General features: G+C 43.0%; 1 protein-coding gene across 4 annotated transcripts in view; it reads right to left on the reverse strand.

Moving 5' to 3' along the window:
* ENOPH1 (enolase-phosphatase 1) overlaps positions 1-24,484 on the reverse strand; it is a 37,319-nt gene extending 12,835 nt beyond the window's left edge. The window contains exon 1 of one of the 4 annotated variants that reach the window (XM_065914657.1): positions 24,140-24,484. In XM_065914657.1, the coding sequence (XP_065770729.1) occupies positions 24,140-24,223 (84 nt within the window). In that variant the 5' untranslated portion in view covers positions 24,224-24,484. Of the gene's footprint in view, positions 1-15,962; positions 16,089-23,815; positions 23,836-24,139 lie in introns of those variants that run through there. The other 3 variants (XM_065914660.1, XM_065914658.1, XM_065914661.1) reach the window with 3 other exon arrangements.
* Between the last annotated feature and the right edge of the window lie 556 nt (positions 24,485-25,040).

Here is a 25,040-nt window from a genome sequence, read left to right on the forward strand (position 1 = left end):
ATAAATAGATACTTAAAAAAAAAAAAAAAAAAAACTACTTTAAAAAAATTAGTGAGGGGGGTGGGGGAAGTATAATGCAGTGCAATGGGTGAGACAAGAGTATGAACAGAATGCTTGGCAGACCCAGGGCGTAATGGACCTGCAACAATTTTAGCAAGGATCAGCCTGAAAAAAAAGGAAAGAAACAGATGCCATGAATGTAGACACCAGATAGACAATTCAGACAAGGGCTTACATTTCAAAGCAAAGTCTATAATCAAGTTGAATCCAAGAAGTCTGCTTATTTAAACTGACTTGCTCATTTATTTATTCAAACATGTCCTGAGTGCCCAGCACAGGGGCAGGCCCTTGCATAAAGGCTGAGGATATAATTGTGAGCAAAACCCACACACGATCCCAAATCTCAAGGAGCCAAGTAGCAGAAATAGAACATTATAAAGATGGTATTTTAATAAACTGTACAAACGAGAGGTACAATATTTAAGGCATAAAATAGGAAAGTCTGACCTAGGAGGGAGGTCAGAGAAGGCGTCACTGGAGAAGTGACCACAGAACTGAGATCTAAAGCAACGATTCTCAAAGTGAAATTCAGGAGTCCTGGGGGTCTTGAGAACCCTTTTAGGGGGCTCCACATGGTCAAACTATTTTCATAAAAATACTAAGATTATTTGCCTTTTCCACTTTACTCTTTCCCGAGAGTACAAGAGAGTCTTCCAGAGTCAACACGAGTAATGCTACGAGACCCAATGTAGATGAGAATCTAGCCATCTTCCAGCCAGTCTATAAAATGCAAAACACCGTCTAAAATAGTCTTCCAGCCACATTTTCCGAAACAAACAAAAGAAACATTTTTCATAAAATCATATTGTTGGGGCTTCCCAGTTGGCACTAGTGGTAAAGAACCCACCTAACAATGTAGGAGATGTAAGAGAAGCGGCTTTGATCCCTGGGTTGGGAAGATCCCCTGGAGGAGGGCATGGCAACCCACTCCAGTACCCTTGCCTGACAAGCCCGTGGACAGAGGAGCCTGGCAGGTCCACAGGGTCGCACGGAGCCAGACACAACTTAGCACACACATGCGTATTATTTATTAATGTTAACAAAGCAAAGGGGTTTATTGTTTACAATGAATAAATATTTTAAAATTTGTTTTAATTGCTAATATGGTAAATATTGATCAGTATAGCCCACATAAAAGTTCTTTGGGGCCTCAGTAATTTTTTAAAAATATTTATTATTTTTATTTGGCTGCGCTGGGTCTCAGTTGTGGGTCTCGGGCTTTCCCTGAAGCATCTGAGATTGCAGTTCCCCGATCAGGGCTTGAATTCACATCCCCTGCATTGGAAGGTGGACTCAACCACTGGACCATCAGGGAAGTTGGGTCCTCAGTAAATTTTAAGTGTACCAAGAAATCTTGAGAATAAGAGGTCTGAGAACCACCAAAAGGAGACAGACCTAACCTGGAGAAGACAAGAGGAGAGAATTCCACACAGAGGAAACGGTGTGGGTAGAAAAAGGCTCCAGTAGGGTCGTCACCTGATTGAAGCCGGGTGTTTTCAAATGGTTCAAATGTTTCTGGGGATGTGCAGAGGCCCTGAAGAAAAGCAATCCTCGTCCCTGCAAAGTGGGCTCACTTACTGTAAAATAAGAACGGGCTCCAATTCATGAAGCACCAGCACGGGCCATCACAGGGTCATTGTGACCGAAAGAACGGCTGGCTTCTGCGGATAGTGCTAGCTAGTACCAGCCCACCCCCCAGCTCGGTGCTGAAAACCACTGCTCTGTGTTCCTCTCCCTTCCTTCCCTTCCCACTTCCTCCTTATTACTTCTGGATCATGAGATTTCTAACTAGTAACACTATTACAAGAGAGTAAACACGGGCAAAAAGAGAAGAAAGAGGCTGGTTGTGGGGCGGGGGTGAGGGTGGGGGTGGAGGATGGGCAAAATAGATGGAGAGAATTAAGAAGTACAAACTTCCAGTTATAAAATAAATAAGAATGGGAATGTACTGAATAGCATAGGAAATATAGTCAATATTAATGTAATAACTTTGTACGGTGACAGATGGAAACTTATCATGGTGATCATTTTGTAATGTACAGAAATATTAAATCACTACATTGTACACCTGAAACTGATTTAATATTGTAAGTCTGTGATTCTTCAATTGAAAAACAAAAAAAGGAAGCTGGTAGACAACTTTTTATTTCATTTCCTGCTAACAGGCCCAAGGGATGACATGATTAGGACATAGCTAACAGACTGTTATGAACAAAATCATGGGTTTTTTTTTGGTGTGCATAGAATTTTTCTGACTCAAACAAGGCTTGGCTCCATAATCAGAACTTTTTTTAACATATCAGAAGATTCAACTCTAAGTTCAACTTAAATTGCACTCCCAAAAGAAAATATACAACACAAGAAAACTATTACAGATTTCTTTTTTTTTAATGGTAGGACTCTTCATACTATGTTATTCAAATTTCACCTGCCCCAGTAAAAACAAAGAAGTCATTCAGTTTGCTTGTTCTCATGTGGCATTCCAGTAGCACTCAGCAGATTCTGAAGCATACAAACTGTGATCAGGCAAAATTTTCAGCATATTTGACATAAAAGTTTTGTTTAAGCTCAATAAAAACTTTCTTGATCTTAAAGAAGGAAAGCAAGCTAAGATAGATAGCTTTCTTTTTCTGCAAGATTCCTTTTACTGTACTGATATATCTCTTAAAAAAATTTTTTTTATTGACATATAGTTGATTTACAATGCTGTTTTGGGTTTTCTTTTTGGCCACACCCTGTGGCATGTGGGATCTTAGTTCCCCATCCAGGGTTCAAACCTGTACCCCCTGCGCTGGAAGGCAGAGTCCTAACCACTGGACCACCAGGGAAAGTGTTACTCGCTCAGGCATATCCAACTCTTTACGACCCCATGGACTGTAGCCCGCCAGGCTCCTCTGTCCATGGAATTCTCCGGGCAAGAATACTGGAGTGGGTAGCCATTTCATTCTCCAAGAGATCTTCCTGGCCCAGGGATTGAACCCGTGTTTCCTGCATTGGTAGGTTTACCCTTTCCCGTATATTTCTGACTTTCTTTAAATAGTCATGTTTTCCCAGGATGTTCCTCCTCATTGCCTTCCTTTCTCTGGCTTAGCATCTCTCCTACAGTCATGCACCACGGCAGGACTGTAAACTAGCCCCTACTTGAGAGAGTGCTATCTGAGAAGATGTGGCAGAGGAAGGTGCACATACACAGCTCTTCCTCTCCTAGGCAGACATACCTGTGCAGAGAGGAAGGCAAAAAAGTGATTACTGTCACACTGGGGAGGCTGCAAATTAACGGAAACATTCTAAATCATCATCAGCTAGAGAATATAAAGGCATATTCACACTCTCACACTCTAAAACATTAGTTAGCAGTTAACAATGAATGTACTAAAATTGTATTTATAAAAAAAAACAAAAACAAAAAAATTGTATTTATCAATATGAACAGAAACTCTAGCATATGAATAAAATTAATACAAAATGAGGTGTACCAAGGGCTTCAGGTATAGCTGTAATGTTTTATTTCTTTAAGATCTGCAATAAACATCATATGAGAGTTTAGTTAGCTTTGTGGTTGGTGTGCAGTTATTACATTAGTCTTTATCCTTGCTCATTTTAAATGTATTAAAACAAACCAACTCTGATCCCTCATGCTACACCTTTCTCATCTGGTCCTTCTCCAGCATCCTGCCTCCGTCATTCCTCAACTTCTAAGCAACTGAAAATACTCCCCATGGAAAATCTGTGGTCAGATTCAGGGCCACTCAGAGTTGAAGTCCTCAAAAACTTTTTAAACGCATACAGTGCTATACTCTTTGTGCGCCACAAAATCGAATTTCCTATATCCAGCTTTATTGGTACCAAGAACAACTCAAGAGCCTGTTAATCCTGAGAGCAGGTACAGACTCTGGGCAGTATGCCACGCCAGGGTTCTAGCTCTTTCTTTCACTGTGTTTGAGTAACTTATCCTCTTTGAGCCTATTTTCTCATCTGCTGAATGGAGATGATAATACCAAGCAAAGTCACTGCGGTCACTAGAGGTAATTAGATAGACGAAAACACCCAGTTCCTTACCACTAATTATATACTCCAGCACAAACATTTAAACACAGCAAGATCACCTTTCCCCCAATTTAGTGACAAATGATAGCAGAGAAATCCCCAGAGAACAAATCACAAAGATAACCAATTCACTCCTTCAACATCTACTGAGGACTTACTGAGTGCCACACGTTTCTAATTATATATATTTTTATTTACTTTTTGGCTGCTCAGCATGTGGGATCTCAGTTCCCAGACCAGGGATCGAACCCGGACCCTCTGCAGTGGAAGAGCAAAGTCCCAACCACTGAACCGCCAGGGAAGTGCCACCAGACATTTCTGATAACAGAGTGACAGACCACAGACCTTATCCTCGGAGAACTCACAGAAATAAAAGGTCCAGATTTCAAGCAATTCTGTTTAGGAGATGCTTCAGAAATTAGAATTTACTTTGGAACTTCTGATCATCCAACTTGCCTCTTTCCTTTATACATAAAACTCCCCTCTGCGCTGACTACCTGCACACAAACGTAGGCAATGAAGTCAGAACTCAAGGTAACTGGAACTGGGAGGTTAGCAGCAGCAGACTGAAGTCTATTTTAGTGTGAGTGTTACTGTACAACATAAAACTACATGGGCCAAATAACTAAACTGTGAAGATTTTATCCATTCTTTCAACATCCTTACTGAGCAACTATCACACAAAACTAATACAATGCCTTCAAGATGCTTATTTTTATTTTTTTATTTTTAAGATGCTTATTTTTAAAAGCCAACAATTACAGTCTGATAGGTACTATGGTACCAAACTGTTGTTGTTCAGTCACCCAGTCGTGTCTAACTCTTTGCGACCCCATGGACTGCAGCAGGCCAGGCTTCCCCATGGACTGCAGCATGCCAGGCCTCCCCGTCCCTCACCATCTTCTGAGGTTTGCCCAAGTTCATGTCCATTGCATTGGTGATGCCAACCAGCCATCTCATCCTCTGATGCTCTCTTCTCCTTCTGCCCTCAATCTTTTCTGGCATCAGCGACTTTTCCAACGAGTCGACAGTTCGCATCAGATGGTCAGAATACTGGAGCTTCAGCTTCAGCATCAGTCCTTCCACCAAGTATTCAGGGTTGATTTCCCTTAAGATTGACTGGTTTGATCTCCTTGCTGTCCAAGGGACCTGCAGGAGTCTTCTCCAGCACCACATTTCAAAGGCCTCAATTCTTTGGCATTCTGCCTTTTTTAGGGTTCAGGTCTCATAACCATACATCACCACTGGGAAAACCATAGCCTTGATTATATGGACCTTTGTCAGCAGAGTAATGTCTCTGCTTTTCAACACACTGTCTAGGTCTGTCATAGTTTTCCTGCCAAGAAGCAATCATCTTCTGATTTCATGGCTGTAGTCACCATCTGCAATGATTTCAGAGCCAGGAAGAGGAAATCTGTCATTACTTCCACCTATTCCCCTTCTATTTGCTTGAAGTAATGGGGCCAGATACCATGATCTTAGACTTTTAACTAATATTTAATTTTAAGCTGGCTCTTTCACTCTCTCCTTCACCCTCATCAAGAGGCTCTTTAGTTCCTCTTCGCTTTCTGCCAATAGAGCGGTATCATCCACGTATCTGAGGTTGTTGATGTTTCTCCTACCTATCTTGATTCCAGCTTGTAACTCATCCAGCCCGGCATTTCTCATGACGTGCTCAGAGGTTAAACAAACAGGCTGACAGCTGACAGCTGACAGCCTGGTCATACACTTTTCTCAATCTTGAACCAATCAGCTGTTCCATACAGGGTTCTAACTGTTGCTTCTTGACCCGCACACAGGTTTCTCAGGAGACAGGTAAGATGGAGGAGGAGGATGAAATGGAGAAGGAGGGAATGGCAAACCATTCCATCACACTTGCCATGAGAACCTCATGAACTGTATAAAAGGACAAAAAGATACGACACCGAAAGATGAGTCCCCCAGGTTGGAAAGTGTTCAATATGCTACGGGGAACAGCAGAGAACTACTAACAACCCCAGAAAGAATGAAACGTCTGGGTCAAAGCGGAAATGACACTCAGCTGTGGATGTATGTGGTGAAGAAAATAAAATCCAATGCTGCAAAGAACAGTACTGCATGGGAACCTGAAATGTTAGGTTCATGAATCAAGGTAAATTGGATGTGGTCAAGCAGGAGATGGTAAGAATAAACACTGGCATCTTCGAAATCAGTGAACTAAAACTGGACAGGAATGGGCAAATTTAATTCAGATGACCATTATATCTACTACTGCGGGCAAGAATCCCATAGAATAAACAGAGTAGCCCTCATAATAAGAGTTCGAAATCCTACTTGGTCTCCTGCCCCGTTCCATTTGCCTAGCTGGCTGTTACAGGCACTGGGGTGGCAGAGCTGGACCTGAGGGCCACGAGCGTGTGTGTACGCGTGCGCCTGCGTTGGCGTGCGCGGCTTTTCAGAGCGTACAATTTTTCTCGGAGTTGTATTGCTTTTCCCGAAGGGGTCGAATAGCTGCCCTGGTTAGTGGCAAGGTTTGGCGCTGTAGCTGGAGGAGCATGGTGACGGCGTTTCAGTCTTGTTTAGCTCTTGCTCAGTCTGGATCGTGTGGCAACAACGCACGGTGTTTTGCACAAATGCATGCAATTCTTGTCCAAGGAGAGGTCTCTGAGTTTGGTGTCTCTCCCTGGAGGGTAAACTGTATCTGGCAGCTTGGGAATGCTACGTGTGACACACAGGTGCTGTTTGGGTACATTTGATCTCCTTGAGTCTTTGGGCGGAATTGGGCGTGATGGAATATTTGATCTGAGTGGATTTTGTGAGCCTAGTACAAAGCCTCTAGGATGTGTGTGCCTGTATTCCGGGGTGTGCATTTTTGGAGGTTTCTGGCATTTCAGTCCCTGGGCGTGAGATCTCTTTGTAGGCGTGTGCACCCCAGATTGTGAGACCTCTGAGTTTTTGATTCTGGATCCTAAGTTGTGATGTCTCTGAGCTGCTTTAAGGATGGGTTTGTCTAAAGGTGTGAAGTCTCAGCTGCTTGGGGATCTGTGCACAGGGTGCAGGTTTTCCATTTGTCTGGGGACTTTATGTAAAGATTATATGCTGTTTTTTAGTTATTAAAGGTTCTCTTTCCGTTTAGGGTTTTTGTATTAGATTGGTAAGTGTCCGAGTGGTCTGGGAGTTGGGAGTGGTGGAAAATACAGAGGTGAGCCTCCAAGCAGGTGGGGATAAACCTCACATACACCAAGTTGCATGAGGCTCCACCACAAATGCAGCGATCCCTGCCTCTCTTTCCCCCACTAAAGCATTCATTGGCACTGAGGACAGCAGGAGGGCAGTCAGGGCTGGACAGCTTGTGAGGGACCCCGTGTACAGCATGAGCCTCCCCATGACTGGATCATCTCCATGTCTTGATCAGGGCAGAGGACTCTGATGTGTGCCAAGGGAGCATGATTTAGACTCAGGCCACGGGCAACTAACTCATTTCCTAGAGACAGTCCCTGGTTGGGGGGGGGGGGGGGGTGCGGGGAAGGGGAGCAGCTTCTTTTCTCCTGTAGAGATAGGTACCTCATGCAGTAGCAGGGCTGGGGGCCCATAGGTGGGTGCTAATTGGGGTTCCTTTGCTGCCAGAGATAGTCTCTCTGTCCCTGTCCAATGTTCTATCTTTGTCTTTCTCCCTGCCATCTCTGTGCCTGTTACATCCTCCCTGTTTGCCTTTACGAGACTGTCTGTGACCTCCCTCATACCGTGAGGGTCCTTCCTCTGTCTCTCCTGAGGGTATCATCAATCAACATGGATGTCCACTGGGAGCAGTAGAAGGGATTCCCCTTGAGTGTAGGGGATTCCAGGAAAGGCATGTTCAACTGCAGAGGGTCTGTGGTTTTCCCGGGATGAATCTAGAGCTCCTCAACAATCATTGTGTGATCTGGGCCTCTGAAAGAACCCTGGGGGCTTCTCTGGTAAGAACCCTCCTGTGGCTCAAGTCAAAGTCCCCCCTATGGACAGAAAAAATAAAAATTAAAAAAAAAAAAAAAAGAGTTTGAAATGCAGTACTTGGGTGCAACCTCAAAAATGACAGAATGATCTTGGTTCATTTCTAAGGCAAGTCATTAAACATCCCAGAAATTCAAGTCTATGCCCCAAACACCGATGCTGAAGAAGCTGAAGTTGATTGGTTCTATGAAGACCCAGAAGACCTCCTAGAACTAACACCAAAAAAAGATGTCGGATTCATCACTGGGGACTGGAATAGAAAAGCAGGAAATCACCCGGTGCCTGAGTAACTGGCAAGTTGCTTCAAGGCAAGTTTGGCCTTGGAGAACAAAATGGTACCAAATTAGAATGTTCTAAAAACAAAGTTTTTAAAGCCGGTAGTAGGACTTCCCTGGTGATCCAGTTAAGACTCTGCTTACACTACAAGGGGGCATGAGTTCAATCCCTGGTCAAGAACTAGGATCCCACAGTGCCACGCAGCATGGCCAAAAAATAATAAAGAAAGAAATAAATAAAGCTAATGCTTATCGCCCAAACCTGCCCATTGAAAATTTTCAGGCTTTAAAAGTAATTCGAGAACAGCAATGATAAATTCTTTAACTTCAGTTATAATCCACTTATAGACAATTCACAATTCTACAGTATGAAAACAACTGCTGTAATAAACCCAAGATTCTACAAACATGTAAATATTTTTAGTACACCAGGCACCTAAAGGGTTGTTACAGCTTCAGGAGTATGAGGCTTCCCTGGTGGCTCAGCTGGTAAAGAATCCCCCTACTATGAGGGAGACCTGGGTTCGATCCCTGGGTTGGGAAGATCCCCTGGAGAAGGGAAAGGATACCCACTCCAGTATTCTGACCTGGAGAATTCCATGGACTGTATACTCCATGTGGTCGCAAAGAGTGGGACACGACTGAGCGACTTCCACTTTCATGACAAAAGGGGCTTCCCTGTTGGCTCAGACAGTAAAGAATCTATCTGCAATGCAGGAGACCTGCGTTCAATCCCTGAGTCAGGAAGATCCCCTGAAAGAGGGCATGGCAAGCCACTCTAGTATATTTATCTGGAGAATCCCATGGACAGAGTAATCTAGTGGGCTACAGTCCATGGGGTCGCAATAAGCTGAACATAACCAAGATGCTCACACACACATGACAAAAGGCTACAGAACTAAACAACAGTACCTGTCTTTCAGGGGACTACGATTATTAACAAATTCTACTACATGCTAGAGGGGGTACTACGCAAGCAGCCCTTTATATTACTCTGCACAGCTCAGGGATAGCATTCTCAAAGCGCTCCATTAAGGGCCACAACATTTCTGAAGATCTGATTAAAGAAACTGCCTCATAAATGTTCAGAAGTCTAGATATGGATGTGCTTTATTGTCAAGTGGTTGTTTTAATGAAAAGGTCATAGAATCAATAAAAATAAAACTGTTGTTATATTTACTCATGTCTCCTTTGAAGAAAATGGGCAATAAAAAGGTAATGGGTGATACTTAAGAGTACTACAGCTATTTAAAGAAACTATTTTAAAAGCTTTCCAAAGGGACCACAGTGTGCAAATGATTTACAATATTTGAGAATTTAGCATTTTCCAGCCAGAGAATTAAACAACATAAAGGCAATACTGGTGACCTATTATTTCTGTATTAATCCCAGAGGATAAAAAACAAAGGAAAATCAAGTGGCTTGATGGGTCCTAAGAATCAATCACATTCTCTAAATAAGAAATGAAAAAACGGCATAATCATATTTTGGGAACTATCTAAACAGATAAAATGAAACCTAGGAGAAAATGGATATAACAGGTTACAAAGGTTTTCTCTGGGACAAGAGATACCAAGGGAGGGGGAAAACTTTTGGTTTTTTTTTTTTTTAACATATCTATTTCTACAATCAAAGAGTACAGTCTTTTTTTAAGTTGATATAATTGATACAAAGCATTATATTAGTCACAATTATGCAATGTATTGGGCTTCCCGTAGCTCAATGGTAAAGAATAGGCCCACCAATGCAAGAGATGTAGGTTCAATCCCTGAGTCAGCAAGATCCTCTGGAGAAGGGAATGGCAAAAACTTACTCCAGTATTCTTGTCTGCAAGAATAGCCTGGTGGGCTACACTCCATGGGGTCGCAAGAGTCGGGACATGATTTTGTGACTAAACAATGAAGACAACACATTGGTTCAATGTTTGTAGTATACTGGGAAATGAGCACCACAGTGAGTCTTGTTGATATCCATCACAATTAAGAAAACTTTTTCTTGTGATGAGACCTTTTAAGATCTACTCTCTTCACAGTCTTCAGGTATACAATAGAGTATTATTAACTCTGACCACTATGTTGTATATTACTTCTCCACAACTTACTTACTTTATAACTGGATATTTACACCTGCTTGAACATTTCTAACAATGAGGAATCTACTACTTCTTGGAGTGGTCCACACCATCCATCAGATAGATTCAACAGTTGTGGTATTAGAATTGCTCCTTAAATATCCTTCCTGAAGACAGTTACTAGGAACTACCAAGAGAAGTTTTCCATCTCTGGCTGCTACAAAGGGTCAGCAGGGCTCAGAAATTGTAATTCTGCTGTCTATTTTCATGGGTTAAGCAGAAATAATCATTCCCCTTTGAAAGCTGAAGACTTTAGGAATGAACACTAAGTATCTTCATCTGCATTCAAAAAGAATATATGTGATGCTGTAAGACAAACTTGTCTTCTAAATTCCATTAAGAAGATTAAACTGTAATTAAAGAAATATAAACTATAATCTAATTAACTTCAATGAATCACATCTCACAAGGGAAGGTTATCATTATTCACAAGGACTAGTAGTTGGGATAGGTCTTTAAAAGCAGCAGAGAGAAAGAACATCAATGTCTCGGAAGTTTCAGAGCAGGAACCCTGACTGGTCCTAGGACAGAGTCCTAGCCCCTGTGAGTGTGCAGGGGAGGGAACTGACATTTACTTCCTTGAATCCACCTACATTGGTGCAAGGTGACCCCCTCTGAATAAATGGAGAAGCTGAGATTCAAAAAGGTTTCACTGCTGGTAGAGTAACTGCTACTGCTGCTAAGTCGCTTCAGTCGTGTCCGTCTATGGGGTCGACTCTGTGCGACCCCATAGACGGCAGCCCACCAGGCTCCTCGGTCCCTGTGATTCTCCAGGCAAGATCACTGGAGTGGGTTGCCATTTCCTTCTCCAATGCATGAAAATGAAAAGTGAAATGAAGTCGCTCAGTCGTGTCCAACTCTTCACGACCCCACGGACTGCAGCCCACCAGGCTCCTCCATTCATGGGAGTTTCCAGTCAAGAGTACTGGAGTGGGGTGCCATTGCCTTCTCCACTGGTAGGGTAAAGCCAGGACTAAAACCCAGATCAACTGAAGCCCAATGACTGAGCCTATCCAGCTCTGTGGGTGGATTACTTCAGGGAGCACAACTCACTAGGATCACCCAACCCCCCAGATCCTGATATTTTTTCCCCACAGAAATGTCTAATACTGCTTTTCTCAAAGAGATTTGCACTAAGAAAAGAAATGAGAGATTCTGGTTCACCTGGCAGCACTGTAACTGTTCCAATAAACAGGTATAATAATTATAGTAACAGAGGGAACAACTGCCAACACTAACTGAGCCTTCACCGTTCCAGGCACTTCTCATTCTACTGTCAGTCCTTAGTGATCGCGTCTAATCCATGATTTTAAATGCCATCTGTTGCCGTGCTAAATCACTTCAGTTGTGTCTGATGCTGTGCAACCCATGGACTGCAAGCTGCCAGCTTCCTCTGTCCATGGGATTCTCCAGGCAAGAATACTGGAGTGGGTTGCCATTTCCTCCTCCAGGGGACCTTCCTGACCCAGGCTTTGAACTCGAGTCTCGTCTCCTGCACTGGCAAGCAGGTTCTTTACCACTTAGTAGTTAGTTCTGTTGCTCAGTCGTGTCAGACTCTGCGACCCCATGGACTGCAGCATGCCAGGCTTCCCTGTCCATCACCAACTCCCGGAGCTTGCTCAAACTCATGTCCATCGTGTCGGTGATGCCATCCAACCACCTCATCCTGTCTTTACCGCTAGCACCATCCATATACCCATCTGTTGCCAATGACCCAAGTCCATAGCTTGAACCTGGCCCTCTTCCCTGAACTCCAGACTGATTTTTTCTCAACTACCTTCCCCAATCTCACTTGGATATCTGAAATTCAAACTCCTGTTTCTAGCCCTTAATCCTGCTCCTCCCACAGTCCCATCCCAGTCAAGTGGCAGCTCCATCCTTCCAAGATACTCAGGCCGAAAGCCTTAGAGTCCTCTTCGACTCCTCTTGCTCTCACACTCCACATCCCACCAGTTCATCAGCAAATGCTGTCAGCCCTTATCTTCAAAATACATCCAGAATCTAATCACTTCTCACCATCTGCCACTGCTCCCAAGCCCTCCAAATCTACTAAATGCACTGATTAATGAATAACCTGAATTACATCATTTCAGTTTTCAAAATAACCCTATGAAACAAGAGCTCTTATTTCCTCCATTTCACAAAGGCACATAAAGGTTAAGCATAAACTAAGAAACTATAGTTTACCAATCAGATCTTTTTCCTTCTTTGGTTCGAAGAGTCAGATCCCCAGAACCTGATCTTCTGGTCAAAGGGATCTGATTAGCTTAGACTTACATCGACTTGGTCCCAGCCAAAGCCCAGGGCAGGAGTCAGCCAGCCTCTTGGAGGACGGCAGCACAAACACCAGTCTTGACCACGAGCTCCTCTCCGAAATCCCACCCAGATCCCATTGCCAGGATTCCTACTAGTTTTCAAACTACATGTGTTAGTTTCTTTTTACCCAGTAGCAGCTCCACACTTTTTAGGACTTAAGAAAAGGAACTTGTTAGAAGGTCACATAATGAATCACTGAAAATCAAGTTAAGAAATGAAGCCCTCACGTGCATACCCAGAAGACAAAGAACCCTTTTCTGTATTAAAGAATTCTGTCTTTGAAAAGCAATCCATGTTTTTGAAAGTGGAGTCCCCTGGGAAGGGGCCAACGAGGTTCCAGAAGGGCCTCTGAGGACAATATTACTGACTTTCCATGTGACGGAGGACCGGATACAGCAAGATAAGAGTGGGCTGGCTGCCACCCTTCTTCTGACCCCTATCTCTACCGAAACCGATAATGAAAACTAAATGCTAATAAACGTGAAAATCAAAAGCTGTATACAAAAATAAGCTTTACTGTAAAAAGAATAGCTTTTGTGTGTGTGGGGAGGAGTTACTTGGGATGAGCTTTAAGGATAGAAAATTTAAGAACCACCAGAGAAGGGAGGTCTTTTCATAGCTAAACACAGGATATCCATAAAAAGTTTATCTGAGCAAAAGAAAGGCTTAGCTATCTATGTATTTTCAAAACAGGAGTTATATATTAGAATTGGTACTTTCGGGGAGTTGATCTGACTACATATACTTCAAGAATCTAAGTGACTTTATGCATAGGAAAAAAAAATCAGAAAGAACATTCACCAAACTTTTCATGATTACTGCTAGGTGGTAGGAGCAAAAGCGGCATTCATTCTCTACACTATACTCTTCTGTAATGTCTGCAGTTCATAACAAGCATGAACTAACTTCCGTGGAAAAATTAGGGGGGGGAAACACTCCTCTATCCTCACATTAACAGATACAAGTTTCCAAAGAATAACCTATTCAGCTCTTTAGATACTTAATTGTTAATAAAGTTTATTTTATGGTGTTTAACTTCCATTGTTAACTCATTTCTCTAAAACACACCAGTTTTAGAAATGCTGGGTCAAAGTTCCAATATTACTCTAGAAACACGACAATTACATCGCATGCTGTGCAAATAAGATAAAATATCACCTTGAGGGAATCTGAAATAGCAAGGATAGCAGTAGTGGGAGCAAACAATGCCAGCCCCTCCCGGGCCCAGTCTGGAAGGCATCGCATCGCCATCACGAGCATTTGCTGAACGCCGTACGTGCAAGCACTGCGCCAGGCTCTGCTCTCTGCCCTTACGGAGCTCTCTGCACGGCGGGGAGACAGCACAGACACACCGCAAGGCAGCATCTGCGGTGACGGCAAACACAGGGCGCTGCAGAGCAGGGGGGCGGGCACTTGGAAATTCCTGCTTAAACCAAAGTCCTCTGAAAGCAGAAGTCGGTATCACCTGTATGTTCCCACAGCCTAACACGAGAAATGTGCTTTAAAACATGTTTGAGGTCAATGGGGGCATGGAACCAAGCTGCACTTGGAGAGGAAAAAGCATGACATCCCAAGCTGGAGGAACAGCGGTGGCATCAAAGACTGGCACGACCCAAAGGGGCATGATCGGGTATTTACCAAAAAAGGGGTAAAGCAACAGAGAAACAGGAAGTTGGAAAACCCGACTCACTCAAGGTGAGGAGCTGAAACTATCTTTGAGCCAACAGGAAACCCAAAGGAATTGTGATGGTGCAAAGACAACCCGTTTATGTACCTGTCTTCCTTACTTGATTCCTTAAGGGTGGCAACTGCATCTTTAAGAATTTTGGTTTCCTGGCAGCACCTGGCACATGATAGGTATTCAAATAAATGTGGGGGAAAGGAAGGGAAGACTGATTAGCTGAAAACATTATGCATGTGCCATGACATGGAAGGTTCTAGAAGAGTAAGAGACCAGAAATTAAGGCTGGAAGTGTTTTCTAATCCCTCTCATGATATACTCAGGCCCAATACAGTGATTCTCCAAAGGCTCCTCCCCTTGTTTCAAGCTGAATCAACAAAAATCCTCTTGTATTCCACCATGAGTATATCTCCCTGTAGGAATCCGGAGCAAGGGGAGGTTTGGGGGAATAGTAATCAAACCAGGAAATCCTGCCATTCCAGTGCAAGTTGTCTGAGAGCAGTCATGTTTTCTGTCTGATTCTTGACCTATTTCTGCCCAGGGCCATAGAAGCACAGGTAGAAGTCATCACAGTGAGTTTCAGTATATGTTAGAGCCCCCTTTTCCATATTGACTCTTCACAAGTGCTTTCTGTCTCCAGTCTGATATTTCCTACATTGTAATCAGTGTTTCTACCGGGCTTCATATTTTTCGAAGTTTTTTTCTACCCCCCAGCTCATGACTAAGTTATTTATTTAACCCATCTCCTGCCATAAGCAAAAGGACAGAAGATTAACATAATGGTCATCAAGTATAATGGCGGTCACTGGATACAGAAAAGTATACAGGATCTTAAGCTCACCTTCATTGCAAACAGATGGGGAAACAGTGGAGACAGTGAAAGACTTTATTATTGGGGGTTCCAAAATCACTGCAGATGGTAACCGCAGCCATGAAATTAAAAGATGTTTACTCCTTGGAAGAAAAGTTATGACCAACCTAGACAGCATACTAAAAACCAGAGACATTACTTTGCCAACAAAGGTCTGTCTAGTCAAGGCTATGGTTTTTCCAATAGTCATACACAGATGTGAGAGTTGGACTATAAAGAAGGCTGAGGACCAAAAAATTGATGCTTTCAAATTGTGGTGTTGGAGAAGACTCTTGAGAGTCTCTTGGACTGCAGAGATCCAACCAATCCTTCTAAATGAAATCAATCCTGAATGTTCATTGGAAGGACTGATGTTGAAGCTGAAACTCCAATACCTTGGCCACCTGATGCGAAGAACTGACTCATTTGAAAAGACCCTGATGCTGGGAAAGATTGAGGGCAGGAGAAGGGAACGACAGAGGATGAGATGGTTGGAAGGCATCACCAACTCAATGGACATGAGTTTCAGTCAGCTCTGCGAGTTGGTGATGGATAGGGAGGCCTGGCGTGCTGCAGTCCATGGGGTCACAAAGAGTTGGACACAATGAGCGACTGAACTGAACTGAGGCTCACCTTCTTGTATCCAGGGAATCAAAGCTTTTTGTATCTATCTCATTTGATCTTCTTCTCTTCCTTGTGAGCATGACAGATCCTACTCCCCCCATTCTTGGAGATGAAAAAGCCTGAATCCCTAGATTGAAGGAACCTAGGAAAAGTGACACAGTTACAGCATCAATAATAAACCACAGAGGTGGGAAAAGCGCCTGCGTGCTGTCTCTTGTGGGCAGTCTTGTAACAGCTTCATACTGAGGGTGGAGTCAGCACTCTATAGCTCTCAATGCTGAGGACATTAGAAATAATATCCTTATTAAATGGATATTAAACTAAAGTTTGGAGACACTATCAAACAACACAAGCTCTCTTCCTAGAAAGATCATAAAATTAACATAATAGTTTTCATGAGAAAAAAAAAGTCAGCTTCAACATTTCCTCATTATTATCTTCCAGAATATACTGTTAGAATATAAGACAACATAAGAGTAAATTACAAGTATTATTAAACAATCGACTATGTGAGCTATTTCTAAAAGCGCTTTGGCATAAAATAGAGTCCAAAGAAATTTACTACACAAATGTCAGAAAAGCATACAAACAGGATTCCATTGTTAAACTGAATCAATATCTTTATCATTTTGACTTTCTATGAAATGAATATCTGCTACTTCAAAAAAAATACTACTGATAGATCAAGGATTTGTCTGCTTAATTCAGATTTTCTAATGGAGAAGATTGAGACATCTTCTTTTCTCTTGGTCTTATTCAAAACACTGCCAAAAATTCTGTACTCTAAGGTAAAACTCCAGCTCCTACGAATTGTCTTTACCAACTTCCACACCACCACAGTCCTTAAACAGAATTTTAAAATTCTGTTTTAAAAAAAAAACTCAATTAAAAAAAAATGATAATCTCAGGACTTCCCTGGCAGTCCAGTGGTTTGGACTCAGTGTTTCCAATGCAGGGAGTGCAGGTTCTATACCTGGTTGGGGAACTAAGATCCCAAATGCCACAGAGCAACTAAGCACGTGCAGTAATTAAGACCTGATGCAGCCAAATAAGTAAATAAATATTTAAGAAAAAAATAAAAGGAAATTTCTTTGGACTTCCCTGGTGGTCCAGGGGCTAAGACTTCACACTCCCCCTGCTGGAAGTCCAGGTTTGATCCCAGGTCGGGGAAGTGGATCTTGCATGCCGCAACTAAGACCCAGCACAGGCAAACACATAAATAATAAAAAAAAACACTCTGGGCTTCCACTGCAGGGGCTGTGGGTTCAATCCCTGGTTGGGGAAGTTCCACAAGCAACAAGAAAAAAGTTATTGTTACACTGCAGCTCCTAGAGGACAATTTGCAAAAGCTGGGGAAGTGGCCACTTGCTTTTTGCTTTGTTGTTTACCAGTTTATTTCATTATCTTGCTCTCTTTTGTCAATTTACTTGACTTCTGAGAGTAACAGTACGTTGGTTCTGTTAAGGATGACAGACCTCTTTTAATTCACCTACACTCTCTTGGTCTGCTCTGTCACCTCCAGTGAGCAATAAGGAAAGAGGGACGCTAACAGACCTTGGCTTCTGTATACAGTGTAACTACTCAGAGTTCAGTCCATGGACCGGCAGCACCAGCATCACCCAGGAACCTGTTCAAAACTCAGCTTCCATTCCATACTATTCAGCCATTAAAAAAAAGAGTGAAATCTTGCCACTTGTGATAACACAGATGGACCTAGAGAGTATTATGCTAAGTGAAACAAGGCAAAGACAAATACTGTCTGATTTCACATAGCTAAAAAACAAAACAAATAGAATAAACAGGCGGTTGCCAGAAGGGAGGAATCTGGAGAAATTAATGAAATAGGTGAGGGAGATTAAGAGGTACCAACTCCCAATTACAAAATAAATGAGGATGAAATGTACAGCATGAGGAATATAACCATTTACACTGTAGTATGTTTGTATGGTGACAGATGTTAGGCAGACATATCATGGTGATCATTTTACAATGTACAGAAATATTGAATCACTATGACACCTGTAACTAACAGCACGGTAGGTCAATTATACTTCCATTTAAAACACTACAGGATTTCACTGGTGGTCCAGTGGTTAAGACTCCATACTCCCAATGCAGGGGGTACAGGTTCGATCCCTGGTCAGGGAACTAAGATCCTACATGCCACGTGGCCTGGCCAGAGAAAGAAAAAGAAAACAAACACGTACACACTGTAAGGAAATGCACCAAAGTGCAAATAACACTTACCTCTGGTGGGAAGGGGGTCAATGTGAATTATGGGTAATTGTCAATTTTTACTTTATGCTTTTATGTATTTCTATTTTCAATGAATATGTACTGCTTATAAAATTAGAAAATAACAAATGTCACTAAAAATGAAAAAAAAAAGTACCATTCCAGATCTTCTGAATCAGAAACTACATTTTAGCCAGATCTCTGGATTATTTGTCTAACACATTCAAGTCTGAGAAGCACAGATATAAAAGGCCACTGGCAAGGGTACTCGCCACAACCCACTTAATACACTCTGTAGGAACAAATATTCTAATCAGATTCATACTTTCAGTTAATAGAAGGTTCTTAATTATTACAAAGACTTTATCTTCAAGCACAAATAGTCTTTCTAAGGCATAAATGAAAAATATACCTCCCCACTGCCACTCACCCACTACTCTCTGACAGGGTTTGTTGATAGCAAATGAAATACTTATGGAAATGTATTTACTTATTTTATACAAGGGGGATGTGGGGGTGGTTAAATATTCATTCCTTGCTTCCCAGGTGCCTCAGTAGTCAAGAATTTGCCTGCCAAGGCAGGAGATGCAGGAGACTCGGGTTCGATCCCTGGGTCAGGAAGATCCCCTGAGGAGGAAATGGCAACACACTTCAGTATCCTTGCCTGGAAAATCCCATGGGCAGAGGAGTCTGGAGGGCTACAGTCCACAGGGTCACAAAGAGTCGGACATGACTGAGGGAGCACAATTCCTGAGCACAAATATTCATTAAATGTTCATGCCTTATGAGGTTGCTATCCCCACAATATAGGCCATTGTACAGGACATTTGTACCCAGACACAAAAGACAATAACTAACTTGCCATAAATCATTCAGGGAGCCAGAAGCTAAGCCAGACTTGCAGTCACCAAGCTCATCCCGATAAGTACTACACTGTCCAGCCAATCCCTGTTATTTAAAGATACTATATTTGAAAATTTTCCTACCTATTAAAATTTATTCATAAATTAATCATTATTTACTGAACTTTCCCACTTTTTTTGACAACAGGTACATACATGAGCAGAACAGCAAAACTTCTGAAAAACCAGTTGCACACATTCCCATTATGAGGTGATGCTTTGCCTTACTTCACCTCTCATATTTTAAACAACCATTCTTTTCAAAGTCTATTGGCAACTACATTTTCACATTTTGTGCTTTTTGTTGATGTTGCAGTTTAAAATGGCCCCCGAAGTGTTGAGGTGCTGTCTAGTGTTCCTAAGGCAAGAAAACTACCTGACTTTGGAGCAAGCACATGGGTTAGATAAGCTCCACCAAAGCCTAAGTTATAGCGCCATTGGCAGTGAGCTCAATGTTAGGGAATCTATGACATGTATTAAATAAGACAAACAGAAACACGCAAAACGAGATTATCTATCCATCAGTTGTGACCAGAAGCTCACAGGAAACTTTCCCTTCATCCTCTCTATGGACAATGTTTCAGTATTTGCTAAGATGGTGTTTGCAGTGACTTCAGAGATCATAACTGCCCCAACTGCTGTTACAAGTACTAATCTGATGTGTAATGACAGGAAAAGCACAAAATTACAGAGCATTTTCAGAAACAAGAGATCATCTTCCCCAACTCAAAAACAATAGTTGAAGGTTCCTGACAGGATAACCACAGGACTGGTAATGGTGTTATTTCGCAGCTTACAGACCAAAATAATTGGAATAACACAATGCAAAAAGTCATAAAATGAGTATTACACCACCATGGACAAAGATCTGTGGCGGCTCCATGGGGTGCAGGCAAGATGATTCAAGGGGATAAGGGAAGAAAATACAATCCCATTCATTTATACTCATTTAAACCTCATCTTTAAATTCTAATTTACTTTATAACTTAATAACAGTACATAATAAATTCTACTGGTTACAATAAATTCTATTGGTTATGCCTACCCCAACTCTACTGACACTTTGTATATATATGTGTGTGTGTAGTCACTCAGTCGTGTCTTAAGCTCTGCAACCTTTTAGACTGTGACCCGTCAAGCTCCTCTATCCATGGGATTCTCCAGGCAAGAACACTGGAAAGGGTTGCCATGCCCTTCTCCAGGGCATCTTCCCAACCCAGGAGTTGAACCTGTGTTTCTTGTGTCTCCTACACTGCTGGCAGATTCTTCACCCATTGAGCCATCGGGAAAGCCCGCTGACGGTTTATATAACCTAAAAATGTTGAGTGATCACCACCATAGAGGATCAAAGTCAGTGCTTGAAAAGAGAAGAAACTCCAGAGGCACACATTCTGCAGTGAGGGGCAGGACTGGTGTCTTTGAGGACTCAGATGCACTGAGAACCAGCGAGGGAAAGCTGGGTTCTACTGCTGTTCTGTCCCCAACAAGTTGTGATGACCCTCACAAAGACATGCCTCTAGGCATCCATTGATTTATATGAGAAATTAATTAGCTGGTTGTGACACTGACTAGATGACCGGAGCAAGGAACACTTCTCGCTCCAGAAATTTGACCATTCTGACTCAAAGAAAATAAGATACATTAGCAGTTAAGTAAAACCATTGTTTATTACTGTCTGTAGCCTAAGGGTTAAAGGCATGCCCTGACAGAGCAACAGGCTGTCAACAACACATTTCCAGACTGGGAAGATTCTATGGAATCCTCTAAGGTACCTAGGAGTTAGTGTCATCTTTCATAGTTATAAGTTGCATCATAGACACCTTCAACTCTAACTACTCAGCAAGGGGAAAAAGAGAGAGAGAAAGGGAAAAAACAAATATAACCAGTGCTGGTAACCTGTCTGCCATTCCACTCATAGAAGGTATTCTGTTCCCTGGGACAGTCTCAGTTCCCCAGTGTCTCTGACAGCATGAATGGTTCAGTTTGAGCCTAGTATTTGACACAATATATTTTTCATCTACATCACCTAATCCCAAACCAACTACTTCCTCCGATGCTCAAGAGAAGCAGCAGCAATGTTTCAACTCTGAAGGAAAAATGGCTGCATGTGATCTACAGAAAGATGGACTCAGTCTCCAGAGGACTGGCTTCCTAACGCTATTTCAAAGGCATTTTTTTGGTAAACCTTTTCTTTCGTATTGGGGTATAACCATTTAACAACGCTGTGATAGTTTTAGGTGGACAGCAAAGGGACCCAGCCATATATATACATGTATCCATTCTCCCCCAAGCTCCCCTCCCACCCATGGAGCAGAGTTCCTCGTGCTATACAGTAGGTCCTTGTTGGTTATCCATTTCAATTACAGCAGTGTGTACATGTCATCCCAAACTCCCTAACTATCCCTTCCTCCCCTCTCCCCCTCTCCCCCGCCCCAAACTGTTTGTTCTCAAGTCTGTGAGTCTCCTTCTGTTTTGTAAGTTCATTTGTATCATTTCTCAGATTCCACATACAAGGAATATCATAGGATATTGCTCCTTCTCGGATTTACTTCACTCAGTATGGATTTTCTTCACTCAGTATGACAATCACAAAGGCAATTTTTGACAATACTCAATTTTCACAGTGTATACTGACGGCAGAACCAAACCCCCAAATAAAGTATAGTTATTCTGTTCCAAGGGTGTACTCCTAAACCTATCACCAAGAGGTGGTGTAAACTAAAATTTGCCACCATACACTTTTATGGTATTTCTTACTGATTAAAGTGCTCTCATGTCAGCTGTGTCATTTAACACCCACAAGACCAAGCAAGGAAGATGGAACAAGCACTGTGGTTCCCATTTCAGAGATGGAGCGCAATAATGGAGAGTAAGAGGTGTTGTGTCAAGACAATTTGGTTTCAAATCCCAGGCATACTGTTCAATTTTTCAGAGCCTCAGTTTCCTGTCAGTAATATGCAAACAGTGCAAACAGCCTGAATTGTAGTCAAGTATACCAGTTGCATCTCAATGTTTCCCTTCATCATTCCAAGTTCACACACTACCATGACTAAAGCCCAAAGTAGAACAGAGGTTCAAGAAGGATATAATTTAGCATCTCTTTAAAGGGTATTCAAAAGATACAGACATTCTGCTGAAGGATTTTTTGGTTCAAATAAATTTGTGAAATGTTAGTCTCTTGAATGTTCATAAAGCATTATGTGTGTGCAAGTGTATGTATGATATAAAGGATCTGAGAAGGTGTACAATAAAAAAAACCTGGTTGAAAACGAACACAACATTTTCTCAATGCATTTAGTAATCTTTTTCTGCATAGTTAACAATAAACGTCCATAAAGACCTAACGTTCTTCTGAACATACTTTCAGAAACACTGGTTTTGGTCATTTAATGCATAGCAAATAGACAACTGTAGTAATTAATATTAATACAAATAATAATAGGTTATAGGACAAAGCACAAGAAACTATCCTTTAAACAAGATCCTAGTACGATTTTTTTGCACTCTTGTCTCAAATGCAAAAAAAAAAAAAAAAAAAATCTGTTTAGACCATTAAGGCATTTTTATTCTCAGAAAGATTTCAGAATAAGTCTGTCATAAACAAAGATTCAAAGAAGTGGCTCAGGTCATCTTGCAGAAGACAGTGGATTAAAAAAGGTGAAAGAGCTGTATTATTTTTTGTTACAAAATTGATTTGGATGAGATATCTTCTTCCTAAATAGATTTTCCAAGAATGGTACATATGCCATATTACTACTTGTCATTACTCCTGGTCTTCTGATAACAATGGAAAGCAAGACTGTGACGTGTAAACTATGAACCATTAAAATGCAGAATCCTTTTTTTTTTTTTTTTTGAAAACTACAAGAAAGTAGTTATTTTGTCACAAACAAGAGAAAGAAAGTCCACTCAGTTATCAACATCTGGCCAATTTTGAGTATTTCTGCAGAGGCCTCACGTGTACTTAAAAACTTGGGGGAAAAAATGCCAAACTAGATTGCTTAAGAAACTTTGCTGGATGTCAAGATATTGTGATCTTTCTAAAGAATCTGTAAGTGGCTGTTACAGTGGAGACCTAAAAGTGTACACCAATTTTATATTATAACCTAGATCAAGAAAAACATTCCTCACAGGTAACTTTAAAAAATAAATTAAAAAAATTAAAACTAAGACTTGCAGTTTGCTAGAAGATGGGTTTTCCCTACTTTGTAAACGGTATCTCAATTATTGCACGCAAGCACTTCTAGGAGAACTTTCATCTTAAACCTCTAAAAGTCAAATAAACAGAAGATTAGGCTTGAGGGATTCTTTTAAAAATTATATTAATATCTGATATTTAATCATCTTGACAAATACAATATATATAAAAAAAGAACCTGCTCTAATGCAAAGTTTTAAGTTTGTGAATTAGATGCAGACAACTGTTAGTCAGCACTGCTATCCTAGATGACTTTGGGTAAGAACTGTCTTTTTTTAAAAAAGGAAAATGGACGGAATCTAGACCGTTGCTAACCTAGTCCACGAACATTCAGTGAGAAGATCGGCCACGAACACCAGGAGTGGGAAAAGGCGAAGAATAACCATTACTGCCTAAGACACCAAGGCTACCTGAAAAGTCATCCTAACGCTTCAGTCTTTTCATTTTGCGGGACTGGAAGCTTAAGGGACCACTAGATCGCGGCCGCCGACTCCTCAGGTCCAAATTGGCACGAGGCAGTCGCTTACCTGCAGGGCGACGGGGCGCACACCTGCCCGGCGGGCGGCGCCCATATCTCTTCGCCGCGGACCTGCCCTCCTCCGCCCTTCTTCACCACCACCTCCGTCCCTTCCCACCCACCTGCAAACAACCGAGGGTAGGGACGAGGGAAGGTGAAGATGAGAAGAAAAAGCATCCAGCAATCCGCCGCAGACTACCTCCTCCCACCCCAGAGTCGGTGCAAAGCCACACCGTCTCTCCCACGCCTCGGGTCTCTAGTGCAAGGTCTGCGATACCTTCAACATTTTTGGTTTAAAGCATAAGTAACTTCCCCGCTCCCTTCCGCCCCTCACCTTCACGAAAGCAATCGGGGTTGTGGTACCTTCGATATCTAACAGGATCACAGTGACTTCGGCGGGCACCGAAAGCACGACCATTTCCCCACCCCACCGACTGCTACCAAGAGAATCGGCCTACTGGTAGAGAGGGCGGAGGGCGGCGCCGGCAGCGCCCCCAGCAAAGGGCTGGGCTTCTGGTGGCCCCGAAAAAGAGTCCCGGAACGGATAACCGCGGCGCGGCCTGACGCACGAGGCGGAGAGGACTCGTCCGAGCCTCCGGAGGTAAAGAAATCCGCAGCCCAAGAACCCTGAACTCGCCAGCTGCCCGGGGCGGGAGGCCCAGACCACGTGGGCAGAAAGAGGGGGCGGTCCTCACGAGGTTCCGAGGGGGCGGGGCGAGGCACAGTGCCGACGTCGATTGGCCGCTAGAGGGCCTCGAATCCGATCCGTCAAAATGGGGCCTCGCGTGGGCGGGAACAAAGAAGCGAACGCGGGAGACGGGTGCGCGGGTGCGCGCTCTCCGCAGACTGGTTGAGCGAGCGGGAGAGGCTCGGGGCACGTGCAGACGGGAGCCCCGCGAGTGGCGCGCCGGGGATGTGAGTGCCCCTTGCCCTCTACGGCACCTAGCCCCCACCCTCCCCGCCCACTTCTTCGGCTTTGGCATTTTTTACAGTAATCCGACCGGGTCCGCGCCCCTCCTCCCGTTCCTCAGCCACCGAAGGAGGCCGTTCGGGTCCCGGTCAGCTGGACGGCGTGGCCGATCGGCTAGCGCGAGGCCCGCCGCGCCCCCCTCGGCCCGCGCGCCTGGGGCGGCAGCGGAAGACGCGTCCGCGCCGCGCCGCCGCCCGGAGAGGCCGCCGCGCGCCCGCTTCCTGTTCGGCTGGTTCCAGCCAGCTCGAGGACAAAACACGCGTGC

The sequence above is a fragment of the Muntiacus reevesi genome, chromosome 22, assembly GCF_963930625.1.
Source record: "Muntiacus reevesi chromosome 22, mMunRee1.1, whole genome shotgun sequence".
NCBI lineage: Eukaryota > Metazoa > Chordata > Mammalia > Artiodactyla > Cervidae > Muntiacus > Muntiacus reevesi.